This window comes from Passer domesticus, chromosome 7 (assembly GCF_036417665.1).
Source record: "Passer domesticus isolate bPasDom1 chromosome 7, bPasDom1.hap1, whole genome shotgun sequence".
Taxonomy (NCBI): domain Eukaryota; kingdom Metazoa; phylum Chordata; class Aves; order Passeriformes; family Passeridae; genus Passer; species Passer domesticus.
The window spans coordinates 33,203,242-33,222,267 of record NC_087480.1 but is presented as its reverse complement, the minus strand read 5'-3'; the positions used below and the strand labels follow the sequence as shown (position 1 = coordinate 33,222,267).

Below are 19,026 nucleotides of genomic sequence, written 5' to 3'. Positions count from 1 at the left end.
TTCAGAGAAAATAAATCAACAGCATGAAGTCAGCTCTGTTACAGTTTCAAACAAGAGACTATTACCCTTTGCCTGAAAGATCAGAGACAAATTACTATTTTTACTTTACATTCTCTTGATGAGGATAATGATAAACATCTGTCACTTTGCTGCTTAGCCAGTTAGGAATCTTATTGCAATCTGTAATTTAAAGAATAAAAAAAAAAAAAAAAAAAAAAAAAAAAAAAAAACTGCACTTTATATAGACAGCAAAGAAGAAAAGAAAGAGAATAGATGTCAAATACAGGGGAACTGGGAAGGGGGCATTTTTGGTCTGTAGTTATTTGGCTAAAATCTGCAGATATATGAGAGATGTATGGTTTTTTATTTCTTTGGTATTTCACAAGGAAAATTACCATTAGTTTTCTTTTAGACATGGAGGCTAAGGAAAATAGTCTTTGCACTGTGACTTGGCTACATGCAGTTTATTAACAAAAATATTAAGGTTTTTAAGGTAGTGTCTACCAGTGTTACAACATTGAAAATGCTGTTTTCATCAAGAGCCCTTTCAGTGTCCTCCACAGTCACAAGATTTTTAGGAAGCACAGCTAATTGTTTTTAAAGATCAGCTGCTTTTCCAGTAATTCACCCGTACTTTTGAAAGTTCTTTTACAAACACTCCGTTTTGTTTCTAAATGGTACATTGGGTCTTATTTCTTAACAAAACTAGAACTTAACACATCACAAACATTCCATTTCATTTAGGCTGGACTGGCCAAGCTGTAGTTTAAAAGGTTACAAGTGCTCTACCTGGCAATGGTGCGTGAGCAGAAGCAGACCCTGCACTAGGGCATGAAAGCAGGAATCCCTTCTTGGCCCAGTTTCCTGCAGGGAGAAGCCTCTTTGGTGACATGTTTGCATATTTAGCACTAATGGCCTTTCACTGGTGGGTTTGATACTGATCTCAGCTGCTCCAGAAATCTTTAAAGCACCAGCCATGTGCCAATTTTAGCTAAAAGCTCTGTTGTAAATGGAGCTGTGCTGGCAGGGCTCTGGCTGATGCATAGCTCGTTCTCCTTGTTGGCTTCTTCAGTTTTGCAAGTGCTTTCTGTTGCTTTGTGTTCCTCAGTCCAAGGCCAGGTTGGATGGGGCACTGAGCAGCCTGGTGTGGTGGGAGGTGACCCTGCCTGCAAGGGGGGGTGGAACAACATGAGCTGCAAGCCTGAAGTACTTTGGCTGAAGTAAAAAAATCTTTGAATTCAAAAAGCTTCTTCTTTTCCAACCAAAAGCACTTTGTGGTTCTATGATTTTATGCTTCTAGGTACCCACAGAAGCATACTCAGATACTCAGGTACTCAGATTTAGATTTTACAGTGGTGCTATTAATGCTCTGGCAGTTGTGTTCAGGGAGAAGTTTAATATCAGAGTTTGAGGAACGTTATTCTTTGTACTCTCTGGGCAGAAATTCCATTCTTTTGGCATCTGCAAGCCTCGGACAGCAGTTTGATTTTCACCAAAAGGTTACTATTTTTCTTTTGCGTTTACCTATATTTATACAGCCAGACTGAGGCAAGGTATAGATCTTCTAGCTTCCAGTTAAAGTTCCTGGTATTTAATTAGGTCAGCTGTTTACATACAAAGAAGTTTTTTTCTCTCCAGTGAAAAAGAGACTTCAAATACATAATTCAGCCTTGAGCATTGGAAGCAATGATGCTTTTGCTGTTATCTTTTATAAACCCTTTGTTTATATAAGTGCTATTCACATCTAACAAGTCTGAGACTGAACTGCAAAATTTGTCATAAATAAATAAATAAGCTTTAAATAACAAAGGTGGGTTTAACCCACAGAAGGATAAAATTAAAAATCCAGAGTTATGGTGCTGCCTTCTTGCATGGGTCCAGCTGGCTGAATGTGAATGGTAAAAGATTTTATAAGTGTTGCAGTAAGTGATCTGAAATAATTTATCGGTGTGACATTTACCACTGTGTATCTTTGTCTGAAAACTTTCTTTAACATAAAATTAAAATTTGTGTGGAAATACACGTGCTTTGTGCAAAAGGTCTCATTTGGCATTAAACTTTAAAGGTCCAGATTTCATGATGCTGAACACCAATGTTAAATAAGACAAGAGTTCATATTTTAACCTGTGGATAGTCTTTGTATGAGTTATGTTGCTGGATTACTACAGTGTAAGTCCAGGGGTTTTCGCCCCAATATGTTTCAAGTTTACTTCAATCTGAAAGGCTTTTTTTTTCCTTCTTTGTAGACTGAAACTGAAGAGAATGGCCAAGCAGATAATTTTTCAATGGACCCCCAGCTGGAAAGACAGGTGGAGACAATTCGAAATCTTGTGGACTCCTACATGTCTATTATTAACAAATGTATCCGAGATCTGATCCCGAAAACAATCATGCACCTCATGATCAATAATGTAAGTAGCAGCCACAGTTCTAAATCAGTTCAATATGTCTGTCAGATCTCTCACTCTCAAACACACCTCTGAAACACAGCAGCAACAGCAGCTACTAAAGAGAAGAATTAATGTCACACTCGTGGGCAAAATATTCCAATATTCCATAGAAGTTCTGCAGCCTTCTCGAAGGCTGGCACACTGCCTTGAGTGCTTATCTCAAAATCCTAAATAATTAATTTACATCTTAATTAGAACATAAGTTATTATTTAAAAGTAAATCAAGGTGGGGGTGGTTTTGTTTTGGTTTTTATTTGATGTCTTGCTTTTGGTATAACAGGAAAAGAAATTGGGAGCTTTGTGTGGGCAGCCTGGGAGAGCAGTAATGCAGAGTTGTGCTTCTTTGGTTTTCCATCTGCAGGCCTTTGTCAGGGTTCATAAAGCAGTTCTTATTTTGTTTGGGTTTCTTTATATTTTCAGGTTACTATTTTCAAGGAATAAATCTGGAAGCTTTGGACAGTGTTGTTTAGATAAGCAGATGTGGTTGGTTGATTTATTGTGCGTGTCTTTCTTAGATCTGAAGATTATTTGGTTAAAAAAACTGCTTTGAGATACCATTGTTTTTCCACTGCAGTGGGATCTCAGCCTTCACATCCTGGCAGAGTTCTGAATGGACCTTTTTGAAACTTAGCTTCATATTAGTGCCACTGCTGCCATACAAATTAGTGATGGGACCCACACAGCCCCTGCTAGTTCTGAGCAGCACCATTTCTGAGAGGTCATCAAACAGTCAGCCTTTAGCAGTGCAATATGCTGTGAGGCAAATGTAATTAGGAGGTAGCATTTACTCGTGACTCAGAACCACCTCTAGCCTTCATCTGATGGATTTCATTAGCCCTGTGGAGTTTGTGTTGCACTTAAGAGTTAGGTGGTTGGACAGGAAATTTCAGTGGGATTTCCTTGTACATTTAATACAAGCAGAATTTTTGCATGAGGGCAAGAGATTTTTCATTAAACTTCTTCGGGTTTAGGGGAGTCAGAAAGTAAGTAATGCTCTAGTCATGGGTGAGTTTTTACAAAAAAACATGAGAACAATGGAACTGCCTTTTGCCTTTTTTTCTGGAAATCAGCCATGCTCTAGACTTCAGAAGTTGAGTGTGTGTCCTCACTGCTCTTTCCAGATCATTGCTAGCAGCTTGCTGCTTTGACTTAGCCTATCTCCAGTGCCCTTGGAAAGGCTGGGGTTTAGCTTTCATTTCATAAACAGCAGAGCTCAGTGAGCAGTTGCTTTTGAAAGCTTACATTAAATTTTCTGCCACTCACCTCCTCATCTGGAATCATTTAGGGGTCTCTGAAGTGTGTGCATCCCTCAGAAGTAGATTACTGTGAGATTTTGTGCTTTCAGTCTCATCACCTGTTGGTGACACTGATAAAGCCTGCCAGGCTGGCACACAGAAACCACACACTTAAAATATCACCAACCTTTCAGCTGACCTCACAGTCCCCAGCTGCATTTGGGCTTCCCAGTGAGCTGATGCCTACACCTCCATCCTAGAGGTTAAATCTGTGGCAAAGAATCCAAACATTTTAAAGAACTGTGAAGAGTGACGCTAGAAGCATTAATGAATTTCTTCCTGTACAGCATAGGCAGTAAAATACCATATTGAAAACAATAGGTAAAATAGCAATTTTTAAAAATCAAGGCTATTGAAAAGAGAAAGAAATGGTTGAATCAAGAGTGCTGAGCCCTGCCAAAAAGTTGTGCAAAGATCTGGAAAGGAGTGGAGCTGTGATGGAAGGTGGATCCTGTGAAGTTGTGTGTGTTCCTTGGAGTATTCAGAAGTCCAACCCATCCACCAGGAAAGTGAAAACACCCCCCCCCCCTCCCCATTAATCAACATATTTTGTATTTTCTGCTGCCCCATCACGTTGCCTCCAAAACTCTGGAAACAAATCGATCCCAAGGAATTTGTTTCCATGACAATTGCAACCTCCCAAGTTTTCCTAGAACTTCCTTTCCACTTTGCGGGCCCATAAACAAGTACTTTAAATTCAAGGAAAGTATCAGATTCAAACTCAGTGTACAGAAAATAATTACATGCTGTCCCTGAGCATATTTTGGGGCCTAAGCCTACATTGTTGTATTCCAAGTGTATCCCTTGTTCTTCCCCTAGGGTGGATGTTGATTACCTTAAAAGAAAATACGTTTACCACACAGAACTGCATTGAGTTACCATTACCAATTCAAACATGCCCAAACAAAAAACACATACACAAGTTTGTGTTTCATGGTGCCTTGGTACCCTGGATTATACAAGAGGGGTGGTCCTAAGAGTATTCAGTGTATGCTCCATGAACAGGGCTGACAGTGATCTCAGCTGAGGAGAAAAACTCCAGAGGACTTGTTACTGCCGAGGAATGGCTTGTGTTTGCATTTGAGGCAGTGCCATGTGTTGTCTTCCCACTGAGGAGGTTCCAAGCCCACCTTGCCCCATTTCAGAGTGCCAGGGCAGATTTGGGGCACTGGCATTTGGATGCTTGCTGTGGTTCAGCTTTGACTGATGTCTGTGAAGGAAAATGTTTTAAACCATTCCTGTGGGTCTGCTTTCCAGAAAGGAGCAAATATGAGCAAGCATCACTTTCCCTTCCATTTCAAGCTGGAGAAAGCTCTGGTGGAAGATCTTCCTGTCTAGTACAGCACAGGAGGGCAGGAGGCTGATCCAAGATCCATCCTTAACACAGCAGTCTTCCCTTTCCAGAGGAGTTCAGGGATTTACTCAAATCCTCTGCCAGTGACAGACAGGGACCTCTCATGATAATTGTCACAGGCTGATTTTTTTCAAATAGATATTTGTGGTTTAACAATGCCTTTACAATCAGCTCTGGCCTTAATCTAATTTTAGGACTTCTTTTTTTGAAGTGATGCCATTAAAATGCTCATTTCATCGAGCAGAATGTGATGCTGTTTAACTATGATATCTGTTTTTAATGTGGAGTTTTTGGCAATCACAAGGAAAGTAGTGTACTCTGGCTCTTGATCAGTACCATCGACTGGAAAACAGCATGAAACTCATGGAAAAATTTTGCAGGCTTTGCTAAGAATTTGTGCATCTCCTGTCATACGTGAATGGGAAATGACAGCCAAGCCCAGGCAATATGGTTTTGCTTCCCTCTGAGCTCTGTCCTGGCTGCCTGCTCATTGCTGGTGACCAGAAAGGGTCCCATGGCTGTGCTGGCTCACTGCTCTCACTGACCTTGTCTAAACACAAACATTGCCTTAGTCTCACTGTCAGGCTTTAAATCACAAAACTAGCACAAACCCATGTGCAAACGGAGCTCCGGTTTATGTAATCAGAATCCTGGGAATGTATTGTCATCAGTATCTCCAGCTCAAAAAGGCTTTATGGAGCAAAGCACCAGATGAGAAATAGATCAGAATAGCAACAAGTCTCAAATGCAAGGATTTAGTAGGTCAGCAGTTGGTCTGTTTACCACAGTCTTATTTAATCAGAGTACCTCTAGCTTTTTATGTCTCTTAATGTGGCCCAGGTTTCTATAACCAGGGCAGGCATAGCAGGAAATCAATATAGTAAATTAGATTACTTGGAGACTTCTCCCTTCAGTTTGAATGTGTGTGGATAGGTTATTCAGAATCTGACAGACTTGCTGGAAATTCCAGACTTGCTGGAATTTATCCTACAGTAGGATAAATTGTTGCAAAGAAAGTAATTGACAGGTATGCCATAAAGCCTGAAAATTCCCATTCCCTGGGGAATTTATATCTGATGGTACTACCTTTTACTTCCCAGTCAGCCCTTTAGAAATGGCCCAAAATGCCAGCTGGCTCCTGGGAAATGAAGTGTAAGCAGAGGTGTCACCTCAGAGATGCAGAATTGCAGCAGAACTGGTGTAAGGCAGTAAGAAAAACTGATTCAATCTCCTGCTTCCATTGATCTCCCCTGCATTTGTCCAGCATTGTATTTTCCATAGAGACTTCTGTTTAATTTTTTGGTGGTTTGGATTATTTTTTTTTCTGTCTGATGAAACAGGTAAAAGAATTTATCAACGCAGAGCTGCTGGCTCACCTGTATTCTTCTGAGGACCAGAACACTCTGATGGAGGAGTCGGCGGAGCAGGCGCAGCGGCGGGACGAGACCCTGCGCATGTACCAGGCGCTGCAGGAGGCGCTGGCCATCATTGGCGACATCAGCACCAGCACCGTGTCCACCCCTGCTCCCCCACCCGTGGATGACTCCTGGCTGCAGCAGGCACGCAGGTGAGCAGCCTCACAGCTGCACTGCCATGAAACCCAGCACAGGCACACACGTGCTCTGTTGTGAATGCACGGCAAGCTCCGTGGCAGAGGAAAACAATACATCTGACTCCATGTTCTCAGAAGGATAATTTATTACTTTATTACACTAAATTATATTAAAGAACGCTATACTATACTAAAAAATACATAAAAAATACTTACTAAATGCTAAAAAATAATAATAAAAACTCACTACTCTTTTCAGAGTCCCAACACAGCTTGGCCCTTATTGGCCAATAAGTCAATACAACTCACACCAGAGTCCAATCAAGCAATCACCCTAAATAAACAATCTCCAAACACATTCTACATAAGCACAACACAAAAGAAACAAATGAAATAAGAATTGTTTTTCTTTTCTCTGAAGCCTCTTGCTACCTTTCAGCTTCCCAGGAGAAAAACCCTAGGTGAAAAAATCATGGTCAGAAATGTAAATGCCACAGTGGTCAGCCTGACTGTCTGGGGCACTGCCACTGTCTTTGTTTCTTTTTATTTAAGGTTGGGATTAAATGTGTGAGATGGTATTTTATGTTCGGATGTTTATTAGTTTTTATCTCTATTACAGTTTTATAAACTGTGAGTTCTACAGTGCTTCACTGTAACAAACTAAAAATGGAGTTGTATTTCTTTTTCTATAAGGCTTTTTAAGGGTAAGCAGTCTAATTAAGAAATGACAAATTATTTTTACTTTTAACTTAATAACTAATTACTCATGGCCTATAATGCGGACTTTTTTATTTAATTATACAATACTACTCAAACTTATGAAGAAAAAGGTAAAGAAGAAGGACTAGATTCTGTCTACTGTATTCTAAAACTTTAAGTTTTCCACCATGTGATATTACACACTTCTATTCAAACTGCACACCCACAATCCCAGTTCTATCATTCCATTTTGGAAGCCTTCTCCATGGCCTCAGGTCAATGCAGTGTTCTCTTGAGGGTCAGTGCCTGTCAGCACAGAAAATCTAAAATTCTCAGTGACCAGGGTTCCAACAAGATCAGGAGCTCCCTCCGTGCCTGTCTTTTTGGGAAGATGCTCATCCAGGTCTTAATGACACCTGTGAGGAAAATCTAAACATTTTCCCATATAAAATGTGGGAATATTCCCATATATAATATGGGAATATGTTTATATATATAAACATATCCACCTGTTTAGTGGGTATGTTTATGTGAGCATCAGACAGGATATTTGCCTTGCAAAAGACCATCCAGTGGACTTACAGCTTCTCTGATGCTTCAAATAGCAACTGCTTCTGTCACCTCAGTTTTGTATCCACTTGGCCTCCTTTTACAAGCTGTTATAATTCAGCATGTCAGGCTCCATGTCCTAGAGATTCCACTTAACAAAACGTTATTAGGACTTGAATAATAAAATACATTTTATTCACCTTTTTGCTTGTGTGCTGTCAGTGGGAAACACGTGAGTCTTAATTGTATGTGATCCTCTGACACTGACAGCAAAGGAAAATGCCAATAAAAAACATCTGTCATAAGTTTTAACTTTTGTTTAAAGTACAATACATCAAAGAAAACCCAAAACCCTCACCCCTACCTTACTGAACTTTTAAAATCTCTAATATTTCACCAGATCACCTCCTCCAAGTCCTTCAACTCCGAGGAGACCTACCTTGAACAATCCCCCAACCAGACCTTTATCCGGCCGAGGACCCGCTCCTGCCATCCCCTCTCCAGGCCCTCAGTCGGGGGCTCCCCCCGTCCCATTCCGCCCAGGACCTCTGCCTCCATTTCCCAGTGCTGAAGGCCATGGAGGACCCCCCCAGGTTCCCTCTCGGCCCAGCCGGGCTCCTCCCAGCGTGCCAAGGTAAGAGGTTTGGTGTTGCTGGGGGTGCCATGGTTCTCTCCCTCTGGCACCACAGACTCTGCGCTGCTCCGTGGGTGGGAAGGCGAGCGCTGCTGCTGAGAAGGGCTTGGAGCAAAGCAAAGCTGGGCATTCCCTGCACACTCAGAGGTGTTTGATGGAACCACTTTTAGCACATACCCTCTTTGAAAAGATAGGAAGATTTTTTCATTTATAAAAATTGTAGTCAGTCAGTTGGAGACCCTGATTTATTTGCTCACATTAAGAACCCCAGTTCTGGTTGTGTTGTACCCTTATAAGTGACCAGAGAGGTTGCCCATCCCCAGGAGGAGAGGGGCAGGGGTACAGCTCCTCACTTCTGCCCTTCTGAACCCTTACCAGAGGAAGCAAGCGCTCTCCTGGGAGAGAACAAGAGCAATTCTTGTAGAACCAGTGGAACAAACTGGTAGGAGTCTGATTCTTGTCCTGCAAAGCCACTAATTTCCAGCCAGTTGGAAGCAGTGCCTGGTTGTCTGATAGAGTACATCATACATACCAAGCAATTAGTTAAGGAACAAAATTATCTTCAGTGCATTATTTCCTTTCCTTCTCAGGGCTTAGCATTTATCAGGGCCTTTTAAAGTAGCTTTGCATATTGTATAATTTTCTATGGCATTGATTGCTTTTTTATATGTTATATGAATAGAATGTCCTTAATGTTTATTTTCACAATGATGTAGTACACTTAATCACTTATATATATATATTAAAACCTCTGATTCTGAGGGATTCATTAACTTTCTAAATTATGAGAGGCGTGGGCAGATAAGGCAATGTTGGAACAAAGGGGTTTCTCCATTTTTGATAAATTAGCTGTTACATTCAAAGTACTCACAGTTCAGGAAAAAAAAAAAGAGCCAGCTAAATAGGAACAAAAATAAAATGTGCACATTTTCAATTTTAAAAATGGTAATTGAGAAGAGAAGCTTTGGAGAAGAATTTTCTTTTAAATAGGTGAGATCTGTCATAGTTGTCAGTAACTTAAATTTGAGGCTCAGTGTTTCTAATATAATTACCCTTTATAATAGAAAGCATAAATAAATGAGGTATATCAAAGGAAGGAAGTATTTTTATATATTTGCTGTGAAAAGGGCGTTGTTGCATCAATGTCCAGCCATGAAATACTCTTTCACCTTAGTGAAAATCCTGTAGCTTGCAGCAGGGACCGCTGGGGAGAACCTGGAATTACCTTTCCAAACTTTGTGCTGGAAGGGAAGAACCCAAGGACCATCCCCTTGCTGGGAGAGCGTGGGGTGCTGGCCCTGCTGCTTCCTCTGTGCCATCAGGGGCTACATCAGTGGGGTGCAGGGCTGAGGTGCAGTTGTGCCAGCTGTGCCAGCAGAGAGAACCATGGCTCCTGTGCCCTGCCCTGCAAACAGCGCGTCTCCCTCCCCTGCCCGCCGCGGCTGTGCATGGACGCTGCTTCCCCAGGGTGCCTTGCCAAGAGCATGTCTGCTGATCGTCTTCTTCATGCCAAAGGGATAGGTGGGATGGAGACCAGAAAGGAATTTTCTAGCACGCAAAAGACACATGGGTAAGCAGCTTGGGAACGCCTCAGTCCGGGAGTGCTGCTGGTGGCGTGAAAAGCAGTGGCGGATAAAGGAGGTCAGTGATTTTCAAATGCTGTAGCTGGATACAGAATTGAATGTGAGACTGCCTGACATTTTTGTGGAAAAAAATAATCTGCAATACACATCTTCTGGACTAGATCCTAGTTCTCTCCTTTAGAGCTATGAAAGCCTCAGACAGGAAAAAATCTCAACTGTTAAAAAATGAAGGAAGGGTTTGCCATTCTGCTGAAACTTCAGGTTTCTTCTGCTGACTAAACTGCGAGGGAGGAAATCCCAGGGAAGGGGCTGCAGGGGAAATCACCTGAGGGGGACAGTGTGGCCAGCTCCTGCGCCTATTAAATGTTTCTTTTGAGCCCTGGAATTTCAGCTACGCTTGGTCTGGTTTTAATAACAGCCTTTGCAGGATCATAGGAAATTGACTCAGAAAATGGGTCTGAGATATTAAAAGGGGGAAAAAAGAGTTTTGAGGAAGAGTTCTCGTGGAAACTTGAGCTTTTTCTGTGACTTATTTTTGAACTGGGGTGCTGTGCTCTGACTGTTCCACCACCATTTTTTGCAGTGACTCCTTGAAGTGCTGGGATCTCTCTTATCTAGGAAAATAGTTTAGCTTCCTGAGAAGAAAGTAGTATTTTTAAAGTTTATTTCCCTTTCCAAAGGAGTTTTCTGTTGCAGCCCCTGTCCCTGTCATATGGAGCTGAAAATCCTGACATGCTGAAGAAATACAGTTTCCATTTTCTGCTTTTCTGCCTTAAGATAAAAAGATCATTTTCAGGGGTAAGACTTGGACTGTCCTTGTCCAATGAGCAGATTAGCACACGTTTGATGTGGAAAATTTGGCACCTTACTGTGAGATACAGCCCTTCTTTGAAAACATACGTTTTTTTCTTCTACTTTATTAGGATTTATCAAAGGAATTGTACAGAAATGGTGAGCTCTCGGCATTCTCTCACTGTTCCTTAATGTACAGGGAAAGGAAAAGAGTTAGGAGAGCAGGAAATAATTTTCTTCCCTGCTTCACTCTGATTCTAAAGCTGGTTTGGGTTATGTGCTCTGAATATTTCTGTAAGGAAACAGAAACTATTTGCATGATACATGCCTCTTTTAATTAATCCCACTTGAGGTGGGTGGATCTCTCCCAGCAAAGCCTGTGAGTAAAGGCCCCTGGCTTTAAGGGCTTGATGCCAAAGCATATATGATTTGTGAAATATTCCCCACTGCCAGAATCTGGATTATTCCCCCTCTCTTTAAAAAGGCTTCAGTAGTATTTTGAAAGAAAATGCAGCTGTGTGCTTGCCATGGTAGGATGGCTTTAAGCAGGCACTAGAAGCACTTCAGCTCACCCTGATGTGTGTTTGCCTCCCTGTGTGGAAAGCCTGATCTTGACCAATTTAAGTTCTACTGTGGATGCCTGATTTTTAGCTTTTAAATGTCCTGAATGGGAATTTCAGCTTTGCCACAAGGAAAACAATTGAATTGGAACTGTTTTTTCTCTTGGCAGCAGAGCCTGTGGTGTTTGTGGGGGTGGAAGGGTGCTGCCCTTTTCTCCCTGTGTCCTGCTACTGTGGATTCAGCAGGGCTTTCCCAACAAAGCCCTGCTTTGGAACCAGGAGATGGTTCCTGATTTTTTACTCAGACAAAGGTGACCCCACAGGAGGTGAAACCCTGGAGCACGTGTGTCACCCTCAGGCAGGCTGGGGCTGCTCCCCAGGGGCTGGGGCTGCTCTTTACACGTGAGGCAAGTCGTGGGGAGAAAATTCACTTGTGCTGCTCACACACCATTCCTGCAATTTCCAGTACACAATTCCACCCACAGCCAGCCAGCAGGGAAGGGCTGGGGCAGCTCTGCAGCTCCACTTTGTTATGCCACCAAGGCTAATTCCATCACCTGCTGTGCTGGTAGCTAATCTACCTTGTAAGCCACCATTACATATTTCTGCCAAACTGGCAGGAAAAGGTACTTTTACCTGACAGTAATTGCAGTTAGAAATTTGCAGACAAAGTCAGGAGCAGGGCAGAAAGCATTACTGCCTGACGTCTCCCAGCCCACAGGCTCCCACTCAACTCTTTGGTTGCCAAATATCAACCATTCACAAAGTTTTCTCTGATGGATATTTATGGATTAGAGTTCTTTGAAAAGATTTAATGAAAAGTCTAACCCTGTGCATTGAATGATAAGGGGATTTTGTGCAAAAATTGCACATGATCCTCTGAATAAAATCTGTCATAGGGCATAGGCATATAAGGCCAGAAGGGTTATCCTGCCTGAGCCTGGGAATCTTCTTTCTCCTGAAAGTTTGACCTTGCAGCCTTAAAAGCTTACTACTGTATTTTTTTAATGGAATATAAATTGTAATCAAATAGTCATTGCACCAAATTCTTCTGGCAGGATGAGTGAGAGCCCACCTTAGAGTGTTTGCATGCTGACTTGGATGATCTTAATCTGAACACCCAAGTAGGAGAGCACAGCTCTCTGTCCTCTTTGAATGGATGTTTGGCAGAAGTTATATTCAAAAAGTATAGTCTGCAATTAGGATTGTTTCATGCAAGCAAAGAGACAAAAGTGTTACATGGACTGAATTCAAATTCCTGCTGAACCTCAGGAGAAAAGAAAGCCAAAGAATAATTTAATTTAATTCTGCATCTCATGTCTGTGATCAAAAGAATATACAGCTACATGGACAAAGCCAGAGCCCCTCCCAGGGGCAACACTGCCCTTCTGTAGTCAGTATGTTTCCAACTCTGCCTGTCTGAGGACCCCAAAATCACAAGACTTAGGAGAATATCAGTTATTATTTTATTATTTCTGGGATTTCTGCCCAGAGTGGGGACAGCCCTGTGTAATTTGTTACCAGTCTAATGTACATTTCTTGTGGAAATGCACACCCAGTAATGTTACTTCGGCTGCTGGCTGCTTCGAGCAGCAGCAGACTCCATTTATTTTCTCTTATCTCTTAGAAGGAAGCTCTGCATTTTCCCCTCCTCCACTGGGTCCTTTTTCACTATTTTCCCCTTTTTTCTCAGCCTTTCCCTCTCTGTCCCTTTCTTGACCATCCTGTTTGCTTCCTCTTTCACCTCCTCCTTTCACTTGGTTTCCTGCCTGGTACTTTTGTCTCCCTTCCCCATTTATTCCTTCCTTTCCTTCTCACCATCTTGTCTCGGTTTCTTTCCAACTTATTCCTTCCCTGCCACCTTTGTAAATCTGTCACCTTGCATTTCTGTCTTTTAGAGTTTTTCAGACAGTTTTCAAGCCATAGAATGCAATATTTGGCAATCTTTCTTAACAGCAGCCTGGTGGCAGTGGCTGTGACACCCATGAGAAACACGAGCTTGTCTGCTTGGGGCAGTCACACTGCCAGGTGCAAACCTGGGCTCATCTTGCAACTTTGGTCATGGGATAGAATCAAACAGAATCACAGAATCCCTTGGTTTGAAAGAGACCTTTAAAGGTCATCTAGTCCAGCCCTTCTGCAACGAAGAGGGACAACAGAAGCACTGAAAGAAGGAGCTTTCTGCATGGGGATAAGTATTGGAGGGCTTGGCCAGAAAACAGGTCCCAGCAGGTTGTAAAAACATGTAAAATGTCACAATACAGCAAGTCTGGCAGTTTCATTGTAATTCTGCAGTACAAATCTTATGAGAGATTTGGAATGGCATTTGCACAGAACTGATTCTTCAGCTGCCTGAGCTGTAATGCCATGAGAGATACAGGAGAGTCTTCACTTCTGCTCCAGGAGCTTCAGTGATTGCTGCCCCTAAAAGGATGGCTCTCTTTGAGACTGGCAGTAGGAATTTGTTGCTGCCTTCCTTTATATTCCTCTCCCCGAGATGACTGTCCTGAAGATTGAGGAAAACAAAGTTCATGGGATGCCAGACATTACAGCCTGGGTGCCGTGTCTGCTGCCACTGACTCTTAACCTCTCTCAGCATCTCCCTCCATCAGCCAGAGACAGGCTGTCCATAACTTCAGCGGCCCAGGAATTTTCTGATGGGCAGTTCACTGTGGCAGTTAACAAAAGTATCTGAAGAATCACTTGTTCTGCATAGAGTTGAGGTTTGATCTATCTACTACATCTCAGGTAGCTGTAATTATCTTGAGTATTGTTCCTGAGCTACTTGCTCCTGCTTTATTCAACAAAAAATTGTTTTAAAACAAAGTGACATTCAACTAGGACTGTTGCAAGTCACTTTAAAAGGTCAGCAAAGAGGATCTGGCAGTGAAATGGCTTTTCAGTACTCTTAGTGTAGACCAGAGCTATGTGATGGGGAAGGGTAAGTAAAAGAGAAGCAAGATGGGGGAGGACAGAAAAACAAGGAACCTGAAAAGCATCAAAAAAGTGATTCTGGAATAACGATGATATTGCAAGTGCAGTCCTCAAACACAGTGGAGTGTCAGCTGATGCACTGAATGAATTTTAGCAAAAATTTGAGTTTGGTTTGGTTTTGGTTTTTTTTTTCTTCCTTAGCATTTTCTCTCTCAAGATACTATTAGTAGAAGGAAGTGGTTTTATTTTTAACATCTCTCTACTTGAAGAGAGCAGTTGTTTGACAGAAATACAGGAGCCTGAAGATGAGTTTTGTCCTGATAAACTATTTAGTTTCATAACGGAGTGCTTTAATAACAGTTGCCATTAAGACATTGCAGGATTAGAGTGACAGTGTTGAGCAGGGAATTCCTGCCTTGTCTGAGAGAGTGGGCGAAGAGCAGTGCATTTCTAGGCTGCCTTATGCTAGAAGAGAAAACATCTGAGAGTAAACAGAGAGAAACAGGCATGATTTGAACTTCCTGCACCTGCAGGCATCTTGAAAGGCTGTCTTGAAACTCTCCTGTCCCCTGCAAGCTGTGTTGGATCAGTAGTGAATGAGGGCACTCCATGGCTCCACTAACAACAGTGGTAACCCCATTAGTTGGCATCATGGACAAGAAGAGGTGCAACTCCAGCTGGAGGTGACAACCAGGACATTTGCTCCCCTTCTTGCACCAAGGTAAGTAAAGAGGAGAGAGGCAACAAGGCAGAGGAAGGTCAAAGCTGAGCAGGAAGGAAGAACAGAGATGTATTCAAAAGGGGGTACATGGTTCACACTGATGGCAAACAGTGCAGCTCACACAGAGCAGTGCACAGGTCCTGAGCTGCTGTGAAAAGATCAGATGTTCTTCCTGCTGATTTTGTGGCCCTTCTGTTGTCATCTTCCCTACACAGAACAGCATTCTGAATGTTCCCACTCAGCACTCCTAACTTTCTCCATGGCCAGCTGTGACCCTCTGGGCCATCCTAAGCTAGGGTTTCTGAAAGGTTGGGACAGTATTCCACAGATGCACTGCACACTTGCTTACTTGACATGTTCCCTGCTGAAGGCAAACAAGAAAACACAGTTTAAGAATAATCGTCTGTCTCGGTCACTCCGTTGAATTAATTTTGTGTTTATTCAAACTGAGCTTTTCATATGACACATTAATTCCCTGAAATGACTAATTTGAAAATGCAGTGTTCACATAAACATACAATATATTTGTATGTGTGTGTGATGGATGTTGATTTATTATGGTCATATAGAAAACATAGCTTGAGTTGTAGATAATAAATTATTCTGCTGGAACATCATCTTTTGGACCACATTGCCTCTGAAAGGAGTATCTGTATTAAGTTAAATCACAGTGGAACCTCACTAACCCTAGTGCTTTCAAACAGTGTAAGCCTTTGAATTCATGGAGATTTATTCTGCTGCAATGTAGTGGTGGCCAGTGGAAGGACACATTCTTCCCAATCACTCTTTTTTTTTGTTGTTTCTTTCAGTTAAAAGAAATAGCTATTTGATAAAACAGCATAATCTAATAACCTTAACTTGTTTATACTGAACAAAAAAATTCTTCCACTGAGAGAGCACTGTGCAGCAGGGTCATTTGCAGTTTTGGGGTTCAGCTGTAGGGACAGCTGAGGCAGTCCCTGGCAGTACAGTCTGAGCATACCCTCTGTGCTTTGTAGAGCCTGAGCTCAGCTGGAGAACTGCTTCAGAACTAGCAGCCACCCTCAAAAGCTGTGCTCTGTGCCCGAGGGCTGCCCTTCCTGACCTGTCTGACCATAGTGATCCTGTAGGCAACGCTTACTTACAGACATTTTGTGTTTAACAAAATGACATTTTCCAGTACAGAAAGAAATCTGAGCAATTTTCTCTCCCTTGGACCATTCCACTAGGCTAAGGGACTGTCTCAGGCAGATATTCCCCAGCTCCTTTCACCTTTCATCACCACTCCATGCAGTTTCTCATTTCCCCCATGATCACCGTCTCCTCCTGATCCCTGTCCATGACTCCTGCTTTACTCCTCCTAATGTCATCATGCTTTTTCTGCTTTTCCTGCTTTGTTATGACCTGTGTCACCAGGACCAAGTGCCTTTCCTCCCCCTGGCTTTCCCACTTCCACTCCCAAGCTGATGTTTGGGAGACTCTGCAGCAGCTGTGCTGCATTTGCTGTAGGACAGAATTTAAGCCTGCACAGACTGAAGACTAATTATGTCTACAAACCTAATTTGTTTTTGAACTATGATGGGTACAGTACTTTCACTTCTGGTTTGGATTGTCCTCCAAATCCTGAGGCTGATGGAGGTCGAGAGATGTCATATAAAAGTTAGGTTGACACAAGAACCAGTAAGAATAGAGGGTGTAGGTCTCTCAGGATCTCACTGAAGCAGAGAAAACAAGAGAAACAGTACAAAAATATCAGTCACAGCATTATAACTTCTTCAGGAAAGCTACTTAGTTCTCAGGACCAAGCTACTTAGTTTTCTAAATAATCACCCAAACAGGAAACCAGATTTATTCCTCACCTGCAGTAAGTCACTGCACTCTTACCATATGCGTCACATTCCAGGTTTGTTCTGTCACCTAAAACAAGTTTGCCTGCAGTCGGTCTTAAAGCTGCTTAGAGATTTGAACTATTTTCTTGTTAAATTCTACAAAGACGATGTCACGTATCGGGGTACTCTGAGAGGGCTGCGTTATGGGGAAACCAAGATGATGGAAAAGGGAGAGAATAATGGGCTTCTGTTCACAGCTTCAGATCTATAGGATGTATCGTAAAATAGAGTTCTGTGCATGCCTTCCACAAGTGTTCTCTGGTGGTCACAAGCAAGCAAGAACGTCAAATATAAGTGGAAATGAAAGCCTTTTATTTCGAAGTCCTCTGGCTGTGCTGTGAGAAGCCATCTTCGAGCGGGGCCTCCCATGGTAATTACAGCCATGCTTTACTGAAAGCACATTTTGTGCACTCCGTGTGGGGAGCGATAGGACTTCTCAAAAGGCAAAGGCTCGAAGAACTCCCATATGTTTCTGATCTAATTTTAAGTCTAGACTTGCTTTATTTAGTTTCTTTTGCTCGGCATTTGCCTAGCTAAAGCTTTTAGGAGTTCTTTTAAAACTGGAAATATGGGGGGGGGGGGGGGGTGTGCTGCTAAGGTTAAAAATAAATGTAAAAACTTTTCCTTTTTTAAAAAGTTTTTGCACGGGGGTAAGAGCTCCCCTCCGTTCAAAACCCCACTGAGCTCTTCAAAGGAGAAGTCTGTGCAGCAACATCAGGGAGTTATTAAATACATACTTAGTCCACAATTTTCATTGGTAAATTCTTTATGTCTGCTTAATGTGTGCTAGTTAGAAGTGATTCTTTTTGCAGACTCGTTTACTCAACCCCGGGGGGACCTATGATCTCCTGCCCCTTTAGCACTAACTTTTACAAACAGTTTAAAAAAAAAAAAAAAGGCAGCAAAACAAATAACAACAACCCCAAAGACAAGGGAATGAGTTAAACGGCCCGAAAACGCAGCTGAAATGTCGACAAGAGCCGAACGGGTTTGCCGCGGCAGCGCCGCTTCCCTCGGAGCTGTGTGCGGGCCGGAGCCGCCCCGCGGGCTCCGCTGCCCGGCCGCGATAACCGGGAGAGGGCCGGGCCGCCGTCTGCGCCGCTATCATCCGCTGGCCTCAGACTAAACACTGAGCTGGGCTTAGTCACATATTTACTCACTGGGATGGCAGCTAGCGGAGCAGGCCTGCGGGGGAGGCTGTTTGTGCCCGCTTTCCCCGGGCGGGCTGGAGCTCCCCCTGCCGCTCTGCAGGCCCCGCTCCTCGGCCTGCCGCGGGCCGGCGGCCCCGGGCCGAGCCCCCGCTCGGCTGCCCCAGGGCTGTGCTCGGTGCCGCTGCCCCGCAGTCGGTGGCCGGCTCTGTTATCTCTAGGTGGCCCAGGCTCCTGCACCGCTCCCGGGGCTCCCAGCCACTGCTCCGGGCGTGAAGGAGCCGGGGGAGACAAGAGACACGGGGCCTGGCCTCGCCTCTTGTTTTTGGGGTTGAGATTCCTGTTAGGGGGGTGAAAAGTGGTCTGAATGCTACTCCCAGTGTAGAAGTGGTCACAGAATGATTTGTCACCTTGACAGGGAAGTCTGGGGCAGGCAACTTCAGGGCTTGTTCTTTCCTTCACTCCCACTCGAGCTCCAGCTTGCTGCTAGCTGATGCTGAGTGCAGGTGGCAGACGAAGGGGAGGTCTGTTCCCAAGCTGAGCCCAGGGCCTCGGGAGCACGGTCCCTGGGAACCGCAGATACCCCAGGAGACTGCCAGCAGCAGTGGAGGGAGATGCTGCTGCTGCAGCTCTTTCCCCAGCGCTGCCTTTCCCAAACATTGCCCCTCCTTTACAAGGCTCTGCAGGTGGAGGTCCTGCTGCCCCAGGCTGGTGTGGAGGGTTAAGGAGCTGGGAGTGCATGGCAGGCAGGCAGCAGCCTTGAGGGGCTGCAGCTGAGGAGGGCTCTGCCTGCTCCTCATGGATGTGCTGCCCATGCCCACCGGGTGTTTGTGTCACAGCATCCCAGACACACGTGGGAGCATCCACGGACAGGTCAGAGCATTCAC

General features: G+C 43.5%; 1 protein-coding gene across 7 annotated transcripts in view; it reads left to right on the top strand.

The window, feature by feature from the left end:
• DNM3 (dynamin 3) overlaps positions 1 to 19,026 on the top strand; it is a 170,811-nt gene that overhangs the window by 144,282 nt on the left and 7,503 nt on the right. For all 7 annotated transcript variants that reach the window (XM_064427548.1, XM_064427547.1, XM_064427546.1 and 4 more), the window contains 3 exons: positions 2,247 to 2,411; positions 6,440 to 6,666; positions 8,300 to 8,533. In XM_064427548.1, the coding sequence (XP_064283618.1) occupies positions 2,247 to 2,411; positions 6,440 to 6,666; positions 8,300 to 8,533 (626 nt within the window). The remainder of the gene's footprint in view (positions 1 to 2,246; positions 2,412 to 6,439; positions 6,667 to 8,299; positions 8,534 to 19,026) is intronic.